At 40.8% G+C, this 17,204-nt stretch overlaps 3 protein-coding genes across 5 annotated transcripts; 1 reads left to right on the top strand and 2 right to left on the bottom strand.

Annotated features, from left to right (window-relative positions):
- The first annotated feature begins 5,157 nt into the window (after nt 1-5,157).
- LOC145043758 (Octicosapeptide/Phox/Bem1p family protein) lies at nt 5,158-6,992 on the top strand. The gene is made up of 2 exons (XM_078992508.1): nt 5,158-6,031; nt 6,128-6,992. Exons 1-2 carry the CDS (start codon nt 5,229-5,231, stop codon nt 6,747-6,749), a joined length of 1,425 nt encoding a protein of 474 aa, XP_078848634.1. The 5' UTR covers nt 5,158-5,228; the 3' UTR covers nt 6,750-6,992.
- Nucleotides 6,993-7,275: 283 nt separating this feature from the next.
- Nucleotides 7,276-9,145, bottom strand: LOC145043757 (protein PLASTID MOVEMENT IMPAIRED 2-like). Of its 3 annotated transcripts, none has more exons than XM_078992506.1 (3): nt 9,052-9,145; nt 8,926-8,964; nt 7,276-8,835 (listed from the first exon to the last, which is right to left on the bottom strand). In XM_078992506.1, exons 2-3 carry the CDS (start codon nt 8,938-8,940, stop codon nt 7,411-7,413), a joined length of 1,440 nt encoding a protein of 479 aa, XP_078848632.1. In that variant the 5' UTR covers nt 8,941-8,964; nt 9,052-9,145; the 3' UTR covers nt 7,276-7,410. The 3 variants fall into 3 exon arrangements, with proteins under 3 accessions (XP_078848632.1, XP_078848633.1, XP_078848631.1); XM_078992507.1 differs by having other exon boundaries at nt 7,276-8,807; nt 9,052-9,121; XM_078992505.1 differs by having other exon boundaries at nt 8,926-9,064.
- A 2,774-nt stretch (nt 9,146-11,919) lies between these two features.
- LOC145040751 (uncharacterized) lies at nt 11,920-12,433 on the bottom strand. Its single transcript, XM_078988652.1, has 2 exons — nt 12,056-12,433; nt 11,920-12,009 (listed from the first exon to the last, which is right to left on the bottom strand). The coding sequence occupies exons 1-2, from the start codon at nt 12,332-12,334 to the stop codon at nt 11,920-11,922; spliced, it is 369 nt and encodes a 122-aa protein (XP_078844778.1). The 5' UTR covers nt 12,335-12,433.
- Nucleotides 12,434-17,204: the final 4,771 nt, after the last annotated feature.

Genomic DNA, 17,204 nt, shown 5'->3' with positions numbered 1-17,204 from the left:
AAACCCCTTGGGGCAATCCTTGGCCATATGCCCCTCCTTGCCACATTTGTAGCAAGACCCTGCTCTGCACACCCCGTCATGACTCTTGCCGCACTTGCCGCAAGTGCGACCCTTCTGATTCCCTATCCTCGAATCGGCGGGCTTGGCCCGCTTGGCTGTCGGCTAAGACTGTGTCGGTCGCCTGTCCCTCCCCTAAGACTCCGCCTCCTCCCTAGCTTGGGTCTCCAGCTCTATCTCCCTCTTCCGAGCATTTGCCTGAAGCTCGGAAAATGTCCGATATGACGAGTTCGCTGCGAACTCTCGTATATCCCTCCTCAAAACGCTCAGATATCGGCTCATACGTGCCTGCTCGGAAGACACGTGCTCTGGGCAGAACATCGCCCTCTCCTGGAACCTCCTGGTAATTACTGTAACAAACTCAGTACCCTACTTGAGGGTCAAAAACTCCTGGGCCAAACGCTCCCTCTCCACCTGGGGAACATACTCCTCTCGGAACATAGCGGTGAACCTCTCCCAGGTCACTGTAGCAAGCTCAGCAGGCGAATAGTGCGCCGTCACAAACTTCCACCAGTCCTTCGCTCCCAAGCGAAGCTGGTTCAGCGTGAACCGAACCCTCAAATGCTCTGTACATGAGCATGTGAAGAAACAACCCTCAATATCTGAAACCCACCTCATCGCCGCAATCGGATCCTACATCCCATCAAACTTTGGTGGTTTTGTGTTGCTGAACTCCCGGAACAACAACGCATCACCACCCTACGGTCTAGCCGCAGCTACAGCTGCAGTGGCTGCAGCAACAACAACATCAGAAAGAGCAGCATATCTCTCATTAAAAGTCTCTATCAGCGTGGTCTTGATAGACCCAAACATCTCTGGTATCTCTGCCCTGATGGCTGCAGCCACCTCCTCGTGAATGATCCTACGAATATCCTCATCACTAGCACCGCTTCTCTCTGGTGTAAGGCATGTCCTGACCATGATGTCTCTGAAATACAACATAACAAAATATCAAGGACTCGATAGAGTATACTCACACTCGATAACTCTACCATACTTGATCTCTAATGCTCCATGGATTCTTACTTGGACTGTGCACCGCTTTGGTGTCTTCAGTAGTACGTGCCCAATACTACTGTTCACACCGCATCAGTATACACCCCAAGTCCTCCTCCAAGGATCCCAGATCCAAGTACTCTACTCTCACTAAGCAAAGTCTACTCTCCAGCAGATCTCTCATAAGCCTCTCGTTGCTATCTACCTCCTCTCAAGCATCTCCTAGCAACAACCCCTAGGCTAAGGCATCACAAATCAGACCACTCTAGTCCTAATAGAATACCTAGCCTGCTCTAGCATGCAAAATGTATCATATCATCTTATAACATATAACATAAGGGTATTTTGGGAAATCACTGGTCGGGCGCTGGCTGATCGTACACACGGCTTTGCTCTGATCTTTTCAAATTCTTTTACCCTTTTAGAAAACTTTGTTTCACTTTTTGAAAAATATCTCTCAAATCCTCAATTTGAGTTCAGATACGCCCGAAGGTGTACCCGAATCCCTCAAACCAAGACTCTGATACCAACTTGTAACGCCATAAAATTTCAAACAAATTTTCACATTTTAAAAACGATTTAATTCACAATATTATAAAACACATTGTTTCTTATATTCCGCATAAGTCAAAATCCCAAGATCATAACATATAAATAAGCTCCGTGTGTGTGTACTGATGATGCCGGCGCCTTCCCGCGATCCTCACTAGTACCTGAAACACATAACACAAACACTGTAAGCACGAAACTTAGTGAGTTCCCCAAAATATCACATATAGCACATATTAGCCACTCAAGGCTATAACTCTGGTGGGCCCTAACTCTGTGGACCCCCTGGTCCTAGCTCTGTGGACCTTCCGGTCCTAACTCTGATATACTCACATCATAAATCACATAGAAATAATGCAGTGCAACACATCACATAGATAGCATACAAAATACTCTATCACATAACTCTGGTTACCCACACAAGGTAAAATATAGTGAGAAGACTCACCTCGGATGTCTTGGTAATATCTCGCTCGCGTAACACTGATCTAGCCTCTACCTAAACACATAAACGATCATCTCAATTAATATCGGCTATCCAGGCTAGACTAAATCCTCACACGTCCTCTAAGAAGGCTAAAAGGCCATTTTACACTTCAAACAGTTCACAAGTCCAATTGTTGACCAAACCCTAAAAGTCAACAAAAGTCAACGGTCAACCCTTTTGACCAGACTTGCCAAGTGCACAATTGTGACTTGGCGAGTTCAGTCATGAACTCAAGTCCTCAAAATCCCCAATGACTCACCGAGTCACTTCCCCAACTCAGCTAGTCACCAACTGTGTGATTCATAGGGGAAAACTATCCTACTCGCCGAGTCTGTTCTTGGACTCGGCGAGTTCATGCCATGCTCAAACTTAAATGACATCCTGAGGTCAGATTTGTTCCTCCAGTCCATAGACCTGGCCTTACCAACCACTATAATCACGTAAAGGTCTGACCTTTACACTCATGCAATGACCAAAAAGCTTCTTTGGGTGAAATAATCCCTAAAATGGCAACCTAGGGCCATATCTCTAATGGGGTAGCAAAAAGCAATGTGAATGGGACTCTCTGGACCTCTCAAGGTCCAGATCTAAGAAGAACTCCACCTTAGGACCTCACATACTTCGAATCCAATCCAAGGAATGTACAAGAAAACCCTAAATTCAACTAGAACACCAAATACACGAGTTTGAGCACAGATTAGTACCTCTAGTAGCCTCCTCTGATGAATGGATGATAGATATGAGCTCCTCAACCTTCCTTGTTTGTCCTCCTTCCTTCTTTCTTGCAAAATCACACTTAGAATGATGAAATAGCCCTCCTCTTGCACTACAAGCCTTCTCTCTGCTCTCTATGGTTTCTCAGGGGTCTGATAGCCGCAAATGGTGGCTAAAAGGTCCTTAAATATGGATCAGTCCCCGAAGAATTGGTTTCATTAAATAGCATGGACTCGCCGAGTCCGCCATTAAATCAGTCCGACTATGTGCGATCCTACTCGGTGAATCTGAGCGCCTACTCGCCGAGTCCCTCTTCAAAACTCAATATAAATGCATAAAATAAGATACCTGGGAATCCGGATGTTACATTTCATTCCAGGAGAGTCCATATCTCACGTTTTGAATCATAAAAGGCTCCAAAGAAGGCACAACAAGCATAAAGGAGGTTATAATGGAGGAATGCATAAGGTCATAACTTCATTACCTGAGTGAAGAACAGATGTAAGCTAACTCCTGGATCTTCCTTCCCTTCAATGGACCTTCTTTCCTTCCCAAAGCTTCCAAGCTATCACAAGCACACTCAAACTCAACAATGGGGCTAGGGTTTACAGGGGGAATGTTCTAAGAGTGATAAAGGCGAGGTTGGGGGCACATAAGTGTGTTTAAATAGGGTGCAAACCCCTAAAATTAGGGCTTCATCCAGACAGGCGGACTCACCGAGTCCAGCGTATGGACTCGTCGAGTAGCCAGCTCAAAACACGTGATCATCCCCGTCTCTACTCGACAAGTCGGGCTACAGACTCGTCGAGTACCCCTTCAAAAATGAAAATACTTTATTTGAATTACATACCAGAAATGGGGCGTTACAACTCTCCCCTACTTATCTTAGACTTTATCCTCGAAGTCTGCTGCTGCTGCTGCTACTGAAAATAACTCTAGGTAATGCTCCCTCATCTCCCCCTCGGACTCTCACGTCCACTCTGAACCCTTCCGGTGCTGCCACTGCACCTTCACTAGCTGAACCACCTTGTTCCTCAAGGTCTTCGTCTTTCGATCTAAGATCGCAACCGGTCTCTCGATATAATTCAGGCTGCTATCAACCTGAATATCCTCCAAGGGTACTACTGCTGTCTCGTCCACCAAACACTTCCTCAATTGAGAAACATGGAAAGTGTTGTGGATCTGGCTAAGCTCTGCCAGAAGATCTAACCAATACGCAACCTGACCCACTCTAGCCAAAACTCGAAAAGGGCCAATGAACCTGGGGCCCAACTTGCCCCTCTTTCGGAACCTAATAACACCCTTCCAGGGTGACACCTTCAGGAGGACCATATCGCCCACCTGGAACTCCAAGTCTGAACACCTCCTATCGGCATAACTCTTTTGCCGATTATGCGCAGTCTGCAGTCTACTACGAACCTGCTGAATCAACTCTGTCGTCTTGAGCACCACTTCGGTGCTCCCGATGACTCGCTGACCAACCTCGCCCCAACAAATCGGGGTCCTGCACTTCCTTCCGTATAACATCTCGAAAGGAGGACGGTCAATGCTAGAGTGGTAACTGTTGTTATACAAAAATTCCGCTAGTGGAATATACGTATCCCAACTACCACCGAAGTCTAGAACACATGCCCGGAGCATGTCCTCGAGAGTCTGAATCGTCCTCTAGCTCGCCCATCCGTCTGAAGGTGGAAAGCGGTGCTAATATGAAGACGAGTTCTCATCTCGTCATGAAACCGCTTCCAAAATCTGGAAGTAAAACGGACAACTCGGTCTGACACTACCGAAACAGGCACTACGTGTCGTGCTACTACCTCACGCACATAGATATCGGCTAGCTTCTCAGCCGATGTGTTTAAATTGTATACTATTTGAGTTTGATATTTTCGCCATAAAATTTTTGTATGTTGGCAAGTTTGATCATTTTTAGAAAATAAATTACAACTTATCACTGTAATAATTACAAAAAAAATCTCTATGCCAATTATTTTTACAACAAATAGTCTAAGCGTTTAAAAGTTTTTGAAAAATAGTCTTTACCTAATAAATAATTTACACGCAAAACGGATATTAGAACTTAAAAGCTTGACAAAGAAAAGAAATCAAGAAAATGAGAAGGAGCAATTTCTGGTTTAAAAATAAATTACATAGCAACAAAAAAAAAAAGTCGTACACTAGTGGAAATCATAAGTCATAACCAACAAATTTAGAAAAACAAAACTTGTGATAATATAAAATAGTATCTACAAATTTAACTTTTTCTTAAATTTTTTTAATTAAAGGATAAACATGGCAGTGAGAGTCCTTATGTCACCTAGCCGTGACCCACTCCACCACCTGCTTATTATACTCTTACCCTTGCAAGAAAAGCCGTAGCTTACGAAAAAACCCTTCCAGAACCGCTCTCGAGATCTTCTTCACCGCGATGGACCCGCCACCTCCGCCACCAACCACCATCGCCACCACCGTTGAACCTCCCCATTCCCATTCCCACTCCCACTCCCTCCCACCTTTACCTACTCCCAAAATCCGCCTTATGTGCAGCTACGGTGGCCACATAGTCCCCCGTCCACAAACCAAATCTCTCTGCTACGCCGGTGGAGAAACCCGCATCGTCGCCGTTGACCGTCGCACCACAGCTTCCACCATCTCCTCCCTCACCCACCATCTCTCTCGGGCTCTTTATGGCAACCGCCCTTTCACGCTCAAGTACCAGCTCCCCAACGAGGACCTCGATTCTCTCATTTCCATCACCACCGATGAAGATCTCCAGAACATGCTCGAAGAACATGACCGAATCGCAAGCTCCCCAACTCCCTCCCGTATCCGATTATTCCTCTTCCCTACCAGACCCGAATCTGTTGGGTCGTTATTGCTTGACCCGAAATCGGAGACCTGGTTTTCTGATGCTTTGAAGAGCACCATGATTATTAATAGAGGGTTGTCTGATGGGTCCGGTATGGGTAATGGTTTGATGGGGATGGATTGTTTGGAAGGGAATGGTGAGAGTTTGATGAACAGTGGGGATTCGGGGAAATGCGGTGGTACTGGTGGTGATTCGGGTTCGGTGCCGGAATCAATGGTTTTGGAAACTTGTTCCTCTTTTGGGTCAATCAATTCGTCGATTTCAGCCTCAAATTTGACCCAAATTGGGGCTAACAATGAAGATGCTGGAGGTAATTTTGTGGATAAGAAGATTAAAGTAGCTGCAGCTGGTTCGATTGAAAGGTAATGAAGAACGAATCTCAACTTATATACTTATGTTCATATTTTCCATGATTTGGCTATTTGTAATAATTAGATAATTTTGCTTTCCATTGATAGTGATAATTCTGTCGCAAATGGTTTTCCCGATCAAAAAGCTCGAATCTATCAAGATCAAATGATTCCTGAATCGGAGAGTATAATCTACAATCCTTCATCCACGATTCAAATGCAAAGGACCTGTCAAGTTTCCGGTTACCAGATACAACACATCTCCGACCAAAGACCGCCGCCGCCGGTTCAATACATTCCCGCCGGACCACCACCACATTACATTCAATACCCAACCGGACCACTACCAATCTCCTCCTCTTACTACCCAATGTACATGCCCTACCAACAGCCGCCACATCAACCCTACCCCATCTACGTGATCCCCGCAGATCAATCTTACAATATCCCTACTCCGGCTGACATGACCGGAACCCTAACTCGTCCTCCTTTGCATAAAGATACAATGGCAGCGGCTCCACCACCTGAACGAGTGGCGACACCACCACCACCACCACAGGTGGGCCCGGTTTATGAAACCGAGTATGATAATGACCTTGTGTATGCTCAGATTTACAAGAGCCAGCCTTCTGTACCTCCATTTCCGCCTCAAAAGTTTGAAATCGTGAAGAAAATGGAAGCAGTGGCGTTGTCTGATTCCTCTGCACAAATCGGTGCTTCACAACAATAACAGTTTGACCAGTTTCTTTCAGTGTGTGCTTTCTGGTTTAGGTATGTTTTTAAAGTTATATTATATGTTTCGAAATCACCATTTGTTTATGTATAAGCTATTTAGACAGTATTAGAGCTTGTTGAGTTATTAATTCATCTTTCCCCCATGTTAATTCTGTATAATATGAATCAAAGTTTAAATGATTGTAGTTGAAACTTGAAACCCTATTATATGGTTTATGCAACAAGGGCTATTCACTTATTGTGATACAATGATATCATCATGTAAAATGTAAATCAGGTATAATAATAGTAACTGATACTGTACTGATAACGACAACTGTATTGACATAAAAATCGAGTGTATGTAAGAAGCACAATCCACATTGGAATTGTAAGAAGCACAATCCACATTGGAATTGAAAATTTTATACTTTGGCTATTGAGATGCGAACCCTAGACCATTTTTCCAAGTATACCAAATATGGTATAAGAACCCGATCCCCTCTTAAGCCATATTGAAATTAAGACTCTTACACTGCAACTTCGAAGAATCGAACCCTTTTATCTGTATGCCTAATTACATGATTTGAAAACAAAAGTTTAAAGAATTACGGGTAAACTAACTTCCTAACTCTTTATTCAAACATAAAACAAACATCGTTTTACATTCCAAGAATTCACTCACCCGTTTCATTATCCTCATCGCCTAAAAGCTTTGCTAAATTACTCGTTGCCTTCTCCCGTTTCTTACTAAAACTTGCCGATCTAATCGCGTGTCGAGTCGCAGGCGATAATAACTTCAATGATCTTCGTCTCCCCCCGGGTGTCATATTCCCAATTTTATACATCGATCTTCGAGGTGATGCCAAAACCTTTACCCCACCATCAATCGATGATCTCCTCCTAATCGATAAATCTTCTTCCATTACTTCAATTTCACTAATTTGTCTTTTAACCATCTCAACTTTCATCAATATCTCCTTCTCATTCGCCTTCAATGCCTCCACCCAAGCTCGAGCTGCCGCCACTTTCTTATCGGAAACCGCCTCTGCCCCGCCTGCTTTTCCGGTCAAATACTCATATTCAAAACTCGTTATTGTTATCGTTGTACTATTTAAACTTGACGGGTCCCGCGCCTGAACGGTGGAATCGATTAAGTTTTTTAAATTTTCAAGAGCTTTGAATTCCGATAACTTCTCGTTTTTCAACTCCTCCATCACCGATTCCAGTTGTTTCCCGGATAATTCGATTCCGGATTCCGTTTTCGGGATTTCCAATTTGATTTTTTCGATTTCTTCAATTATAATCTCTTTTTCTTTCTTTACGGTCTCGGATTCGGCTCGTAATTGGTCGACCGTGATCGATAAATTCGACGCGATCGAGTTTGCTTTTTCGGTTGTAGCGTTTACCAATTCCAATTTCGCTTTCCCCTTCAAAATCTTTGAATTTAGGGTTTCAATAGTCAAGTCCCGTTTCTCTTCTTCTTTCTCTAATCGACTCAATTCTTCTCGAATGATTTTGAGCTCGTTTCTAATAACATCCATGGAGGTCATGAAACCAAAACCTTCCCTTTTAATTTCTTCAAGTTCAGCTTTTGCAGATTCTAATTCTACATTCATCATTTGTAACAAATCTGGAGTACTTTTCATTTGGACAATTTCTTCGGTTTTCCTTTTGATTTCTTTCAACTTGGTTTGATAACGAGTGGCTTTTTCTTTCGTTTGAGCATCAATGGCTTCACGTTCTTTAATAGCTTCGATTCTTGCTATTTCAACAAGAACTTGTTCTTCATCGAGTTCATCGATTTCTTTCTTGATTCTTTCTACTGCACTTGAAAGCGTATAACTTTTAGAACTCGAGGCTTTGAATACGTTTTCTGCGTATTTCTTCTCCTCCAAAACACGTTTCATATCGAGCTTCAGTTTTGCCAATTCTTGTTTGATGTGTTCAATTTCTTTCATCACTTTTGTGTATTCAGAATCTTCCTCTTTTTCTTCTTGTTTATGTTGTTTTTGAGTTCTTGAGTTTGATTTTTCAATCTTGATTGCGAGATCTCTTACGTTTTTTCGAGCATCTGATAGGTTGGTTTCAGTTGGAAATGGCTTTTGAGGGATTTGAATCATAAATTAGGAGCTAAAAGATTGTACTTTTAATAAAAGAATGTAAGAATTAAACTTTAAAATAGTAAATACCTGTGAGGATTCCATTTGGGTGTGTTTTCTTGGATTTGGCTTCAAGAAATCGTACATAGTTATGTGAGAAAAGTGGAAATATTAATGGATTTTTAAGAAAAGATAAATTTTGAAAGGAAGGGATACCTGGATAATTTGGATAAAATGAGTTTGAAGTTTTGGGAATGAAGAAGATGCTTTACTTGAGGGGTGGGAGTGGAGGGGTAAAATTGTAAATTTGGAATTGAGGGGACAAAATTTATATAAATCTTGATGACTGGTGTGTGTTGTTAGCATCGACAGCCTTTAATTCGTTATACTCTTGATGGGCCTACTTACTTGATTGGTCACTGCTCACCCCTCACTGGCCTATAAAATGTCCTCAAGTGTTAATTGTTAAAATTACAAAATTTGTCCTTGTAATGTATTATATTTTTAGTATTAGATTATTTAAAAAAAAAAAAAAGATACATAAAAGAAGTTATACTTGACCATTTAGGACGAAATCTGTAAAAAAAAAGTAGTTAACCAAAAAAAAGACCAAAGTTGTGACCATTTTTTAGAATTTACTCAAAATACTTTGGGTTATACTAGAGGTATGTTAAAAAAAAACTAGAGTAAATTACATGAATGGTCCCTATGGTTAGGGGTAATTTGCGCGTTTGGTCATTAATTTATTGTTTTAACTTTGAAGGTTCTTACTATTTGTTTTTATTACACGTTTGATTCTTACTGTTTGTTTTTATTACACGTTTGTTTCTGTTTTATTTAAAAATACTATTATCTAAATAGGAAAAAATGATGGGTTATGTAAGGTAAAATGATGAGGGTAGGGTTGGAAGTGTGTTTATTTAAATAAATTAAAAAATCAAGAGCAAAATAGTCTTTTTATGTAAGACAAATACCAAACGCGTAACAAAAACTAATAATATGAACCTTCCAAGTTAAAAAAAGAAGTTAGAGACCAAATGTGTAAATTACTCTAAACCATTGGGACCATACGTGTAATTTACTCAAAAATACTAGTTGGTAGTTATAAGCTAGAAGTTGAAAACTGTAATTAAAAATATGTTTTCATATAGTAATTGTAAGTGTGAAAAATATAAATTGACATAAGACATAAAAGCTAACATAAAACATCATAACATATCTCAAAAACTATTTTATTTGAATTATTAGTTTTTTCTTATAAAATTAAACAGAGTATTTATTTATTTGTTTATTATAAATTATAAATTCAACCTTTTTGGGTCTTCAAATCCTTCTTCCAACTAACCAACCATTTTGTGTTTTGTACGGAATTTGCATTTGGATCATGTCCTACACAATGTTGTTTTATTGAACTTGGATCACGAGTATTTGAAGAGTGTTTACTTTGTCCTCCTCCACAATATTGTTTTATTACATCACTGTAAATTGGCATTTGTTGATTTCAGAATGTTTTAATATTAGAACAAGAAAAAATGTCTTTTTTATTCCACTTTTCGTGTATTGCGTTTTTTAGTGTATTGAGATCGTTTTTGCGTATTGTATTAAACAAATTTGACTGATTTATGGAACGGATATATCATATTTTTCCTAGTCTCTAGTGTTTTCCCACCATGTATATTTTATATTTGGCACATTTTGTATTTTCATTATAGGCTCATAAATTCCTTCTTTTTGATTTTCTTTTTCCCACCCCTTAATAGGTCACCATGCCACTGAAGGACCCTCGAATATTAAGTAAATACTGTAAGCCCCCTCACATTTTTTAACCTGATATGTTCGAACTGTCAGAACATTGTGTATAAAACAGTCACTAAACTTTCATGGTTTTAACATATACGTTCTAATTAGAAAAAAAATATTTTTCTATTTAATTTGTATATGTTTAGTGTAATTCAGGTTTGTAATTTTGAAGTTGTGAATAATAAAATTAGGTTTGTATTTTATTATTGATGTTTAATGAAATTTAGAAACAGGTTTTAGGTTTTAAAGTTACATAAGATTTTTGATTGATTAGCCTTTTTAAATTGTTTGTATTCGATACATTTGTGGAGCTGTAGCTATACATAATATATATTTTTTTAATTGTTGTAAAAAGGATTAGAATAATCAACAAATCATTTCCTTTGTTTTTCTAAAACCATCCAAGGAATAATCCATACTATCACCATCACGAATTATCGTTAACAAAAGACAATCGCTTATTGACGAAAATGGAGAATGGAACCTGGAGTTTATATGATGACTAATTCGTCTGCTTCTTTTTTAATTTCACTTGTAGTTATACAAAGTAAAATCGATGAACCATATCTAAATAAAGTAAGAGAAAAAAAAATGAAAATAAGCAAGAACTTTTATTCATTTTGGCAAATAAATAAGTAAACGTAATATTATTATTTTCATATATTCTTAGGAATATTTAACCAAACAGTAAGATTTAAAAAAAAAAAAAAAAAAAAAGACAAAACTTCAAAAATGGTCCCTGTGTTTTCGAAAATATCAAGTTTAATCTCTAAGTTCAAAAAACCTCACAGATGGTCCCTGTGGTTTCAAAACTTTTAACATATGGTACTTTTCGTTAACTCTGTTAGCTTTTGGCCGTTAAGTGGAGGGTATTTATCTTATTTCACTGCTACAGGGACCATTTATGAAGATTTGCCTTATTTTTTTATAAAAAAAAAAAAGAAAAAATATAATTATTTAATATTAAAGGGTCCCACACACACACGCTCTCTCTCTCTCTTTCTCTCCACACTCTCTCTCTCTCTCTCTCTCTCTCTCTCTCTCTTATGGTGAAGAAAACTTAATCACCACCACCACTGGAAATATGCAAAACCACCACCTGAAATCAACGAAATCAGGGATGTTCGCTTTCGTCTTCGTTGTGCTGGTAACAAAATCAGGGATGTTTGCTTTCGTCTTCGTTGTGCTGGAAACTCGATTAAAGCATCAATTCTGAAACCATCAACTTTTGGGATTTTTATTGATTCAATTCAAGCGGGGATCGATTTGGGATTTTTCTAAAACCTAAACCTTCAAAGACAAAGGACCTGTAAAAAATCTTGGCGATCCGAATCCAGTTGGAGTTGGACCGGCTGAAAACTGAGAATTTCGGGTCTTGATCCCAAAATTCCTTCGAGACCAACTTTCTCAGATGGGTGTTTTTTTCAACGACCTTTGTGGATTTTTCTGGGTTTTTACTGAATCCAAATGGGTTGCCGGGAAAATTGATTAACTGTTTGTTGGTGTCAAGAATGGAGGTTGGTGAAAGATTTTTAGGCAAGAATCCACCATTGAAGAACCTTGGAGAACCAAGAAAAGATGAAATAGATCGGGTCGGGTTTTGTGGAGTAGGGGGTGAAAGAGACGAAGCTTGGTGATCCGCCATGATCGGTGATTGTTTTGTTACAGCTCTGGATCTGTTCCTCAGCATCACTAACATGGAAACTAAAATCTCCTAACAGAATAAAGAGAAAAACAAAATGAAGAAAGAGATTGACAGATTACAAAGTGTTGGTGGAATAAAAAAAACCCTCAAGAATTTGCTGTCCAAAAGGAGAACGAGAAATCAAGAAAAACAAGAAGTGATTCGAATTAACACCCAGGTGTTGGTGACAAAATTGAGATTAGATTTTCTAAGATTCAATCTCCCCATTTAATCTTTACTCTTCGAAAATGGCGACACAATTAGCATCCGAGAGAGGGAGAAAGAGAGAAAGAGAGAGAGAGAGAGAGAGAGAGAGAGAGAGTGGGACCCTTTACATATTAACTTTTATTTTTTATTTTTAATTAAAATAAGAAAAAACCTCATAAATGGTCTTTGGGTATTGAAATGACGAAAATACCCCACACTTAACGGTAGAAAGCTGACGGAGTTAGACGGAAGGACTAAACATTAAAAGTTTTGAAACCACAAGAACCATCTGTGAGGTTTTTTGAACTTAAGGACTAAACTTGATATTTTCAAAAACCACAGGGACAATTTTTGAAGTTTTGCCAAAAAAAAAAAAAAAATAGAGATGGTCCCTTAACTTACTAAAATGGTTCCTATTTTAATAGAGAACTACAAAAATGGTCCCTATGTGAAAAACAAATTATAAAAACGGTCTCTATAATTTGCAAAAAGGGTCCCTCTACATAATTTTTTTTACAGAAAATGTCTTATTGTCTCACAAAATTATAAAAATGGTATTTTTCTAATAGCAAATTTATAGAAACGGTATGATCACCCTTATTAGCAAATTTATAGAAATAGTCTTTGTGTTTCACAAAATTACATAAATGTTCCCTGATTTTCAAAATATTATAGAAATAGTCCCTATATAAAAAATTACATAAATTATCCATAGTAAGAGAATATTAGTAAATTTGTGTCAAAATACAAAATTAATAAACATGTCACAACGCACAGGTCATCAAACTAGTATATTGTTATTTTTGGAGAGAGGGGGGGGGGTGTTTGCTGACAAAGATAGGCGTTTACGGATATAAAAAATGATAATTTTTTACTTCTCGGTCGTCATGTTTTCTAGTTGAGCCTTTTTACTAATTGCCTAAGCAATAATTTAGTAATGTTATTACAATTTTTTTGAAGATTAATAAGATTATCCTTTAATGCAATTCCTTTATATTCCAATGTTCTTTTAGTATATTAATTGTCTCATGGATTATACCTCAATCTCTAAATCCTTGTTGCATATGATCATGGAGTTGAATGCAACTCCTTTGGAAAAATCTTAAAGCTTTTTCTATTGCAAAAACATCAAGACAATTCAGTTCGACAACGAATTAAACTCCATTGCTACCAACGATATTTCTATTATTGAATGATATACTAGAATCATATTAATATATGATTTTTTTATAATGTTGACCCAACGGTCACTAATAAGAATGTTTTCACACATACATGTTACATTTTATGACTAAAGTTTGATTATGTTGCTAGCATCATTCATTAATTGCTCTTTCCCTCTTATGCATACATGTATACATTATCCTCTCCGTATAGGTATTTGGTGGATGCATGGCGGCGACTCAGCGAGTCGTATATGTGACTCGGCGAGTCTGGTCGCGAGTCACCGAATTGGTCCCTTTATGATGTATCGAGTTTGATCCGTGAGTCACAGGGGGTGACTCGGTGAGTTGGGAGCTGAACTCACCCATGTTAGGACTCGGCGAGTCAATGCCCTGACTCGGAGAGTCCAAGGCAATCTTCATAGATCAAGAACAGACTCGGCGAGTTGTTCATACAACTCGGCGAGTCTTAGCATAAGTGTTCTTCGGATGAAGATGAACTCGACGAGTTGTTCATACAACTCGGCGAGTAGGATGAAGGGGTTGAATGTCAGTTTAGGAGATGAACTCGTCGAGTCATAGCCTAACTCGACGAGTAGAATCAGGGACCCAGGACAATTTTCTGGACAGGGACTCGGCGAGTTGGAGAGCCAACTCGGCGAGTCGGGTCAACTAAAAGTTGACTCTGATTTGACTTAAGGCTAGACCAGGGGTAAATGGTCTTTTTACCCAAAGGACAGTTAGCAGTGTATGATTAAGTATATTGTGGGAATTACAGCCGGGGAGTTTCCGGAGCAGCAGCAACAGTAGTAGGTGATCAATTCCCACACAGACCAGCAGTTATTTCGAGGTGAGTTTCCTTTCCAGTAGGAATGGGTCTAAGGCACCAAGGCCGACCCGTGTAGGCGAGATGTTAGTACTAGAGATGTGGGCCGAGCCCGTACCTCTGGGTTTAGTCAAGTATGAAATATGTGTTAATATGGTAGAGTTGCTTATACTTGTTGTCTGCATGATACTTGTATGTTATGGGTTAGCGGTTGAGTGTGGGCAGGGCCCGTATCTCTCCGAGGTTGGAGTGTGGGCTAGGCCCGTATCTCCCCGATAGCGAAGTGTGGGCAGGGCCCGTATCTTCATAAGTGTGGGCGAGGCCCGTATCTCCCGGCTAGCGAAGTGTGGGCAGAGCCCGTATCTTCCCGAGGGTGGGCAAGGCCCGTAACTCCTAGCTGAACATTGTTTGTTATATGTATGCATGTTATGGGTATTATGGGGGAACTCACTAAGCTTTGTGCTTATAGTTTCAGTTTTGGTTTCAGGTACCTCCTCAGCTAGGGGAAAGGAGCCGGCGCGGTAGCAGCACGTCACACACACACTCTCCGGTTTCCGCAATTACGAGCTTTTCTGGGATTGATACTCTGATATTCTGATTGGTTGTACGTTGTGGTTTTCAGACATGATTCAATTTATATTATGATTGATCAAACGATGTTTTCGTTATTAATATTTTCTAAAGTAACGTTTTTAAACAAAAAAAAAATTGGTTGTGAAAATTAGGTCGTTATAAGTTGGTATCAGAGCCCTGGTTTGAGGGATTCAGACACGTCTTCGGGAGTGTCTGAACTCAAATCGAGGGATTGAAAGATTTTCTAAAAGAAAATGTTTTCTAAAATTTAGAAAAGAGTTTTGAGAAAGATCGAAGTGTGTGATGTGCGCGACCGGCCGAGCTCAAGTAAGTATTCCCCATAGTACCCATACAAGTTTATGTTATGTTTATCAGCTTTCGTATAACCGCATGCTAGAATAGGACTAATGATCTAGGAGTGATGCCTTATGTGCCTACTATTTGTGTTTCAGTTGTTTGGGAAATTGCATGCTAGTTATTGAGTAGACAATAAGTAGGATAGCCTGATTAGGTTATGCCTGGTAGTATGAGCTTAGCACTATATGCTAGCTCAGTTCCTGAAAGTGGATAGAGTTAATTGAGATTGTTACCCTTGTCTGAATGCTACTTGCTTCGTGCTTCGTGGGACTCTGAATAATGGGAATTAGCCATTAGGCGAATGCGCCATGTCACATGTAATCAGGATTGAATAATCTTAGAGTGCCGAATTTGATCCTACTGCGCAGCTCTTGTTTGAGTCCAACCGTTGTAGGGACGAGTCGGGTACTCGAAGGATTATCTGAGCCTCGTCACATGTGATGGTATTCGGGTAATGGCCAATTGGCATTACAATGAGGCCTGCAGCAGCTGAGGACTGGTTAGGGTAGAATTAGAGATCTCCCTAGGGCAAGCCTAGGATGAGTATAGCTGTGATCACCAGTAGTGAAGAGGATCTGGTGGAGTCGAGGCATTCCTTGGAGAAGGTACGGATTGATGTGGAAGGTAGTATGGGCCCGTACTACTGAAAGCAGAGGATCCGTACCCGAACCAAGGAAGGCCAAGATAAGACCAGGGAACCTGTAAGTAGTTGTGATCCCTCAGGAAGTAGCAGTATCACTAATGATTGTTGTGATGTATTGCAGAATGGTGGTACTTCGATCGAGGCCGGCGGATGGCGGTTCAGGAGAGGGGTCAGGTTCGGGATCAGGCTCCGAGCCAATTGATGAGAGGCTACGTGAGTTCATCGCGTCAGAGATCACCAGGGGCATCTTTGAGTCGACCCCCATTCTCTTTGGATCGATCAAGGAAGGGATCATGGAGTTGATGGAGGATCGCCTACGGGCATTCAGGAGCGATTTGGCCTCTAGCCAGTCAGGATCTCGCACACTGTCCTTCAAGGACTTCAGGGGCAGTGGTGCGCCGGATTTCCATGGGGTGAAAGACCCCATTGTCTCCAGGCGATGGATTGCAGATATCGAGTCTGCCCAGTTGACTAGCTTCTGCCCCGAGGGGTCGAAGGTGAGATACGCAGCGGGGTGTTTACGGGACCGAGCCTAGGATTGGTGGGAGTCAGTGGGTGACTCGTTGGGAGCCTCAGCTATCGAGGCAATGACCTGGTCGGACTTTGTGACCAGGTTCAGGGCAGAGTTTGCACCGGCTGTCGAGCTTCAGCAGCTGGCCAGGGAGTTTCTAGACATGAGGCAGACGACGGAGACTGTGGCGGAGATCACCGCCAAGTTCCGGGAGAGGGATTTATTGGTGCCCCAGTATGCTGGTGACGAGGACATGAGGAGGACTCGTTACCATGATATGCTACGAGCTGACATCCGGGAGCATGTTAGCTTTTCGGCTTGCCCTACCCTGGACTCCATGATTGCCAGGGCTAGGGAGAGGGAGATAGATTTGGAGCACATCCGAAAACGAAAACTAGAGGAGGGTCAGGCAGGAGGGGCTTCGGGGAAGAAGCCCAAGGGATCAGATGGTAGGCCGAAAGGCCAGTCAGGACCGAGCCGCTGCGGGAAATGCGGCAGGACGCAGGTGGGGGCATGTAGGATGGGATCAGGAGGCTGCTACAAGTGCGGCAAGACAGGGCACTTTAGTAGGGATGGTACTACTCCAGTTTCAGCTATTCAGACAT

This window comes from Lactuca saligna, chromosome 4 (genome assembly GCF_052625555.1).
Source record: "Lactuca saligna cultivar CGN05327 chromosome 4, ASM5262555v1, whole genome shotgun sequence".
Taxonomy (NCBI): domain Eukaryota; kingdom Viridiplantae; phylum Streptophyta; class Magnoliopsida; order Asterales; family Asteraceae; genus Lactuca; species Lactuca saligna.
Note: the sequence above shows the minus strand (reverse complement) of the source record. Positions and strands in the feature narration are given on the sequence as shown.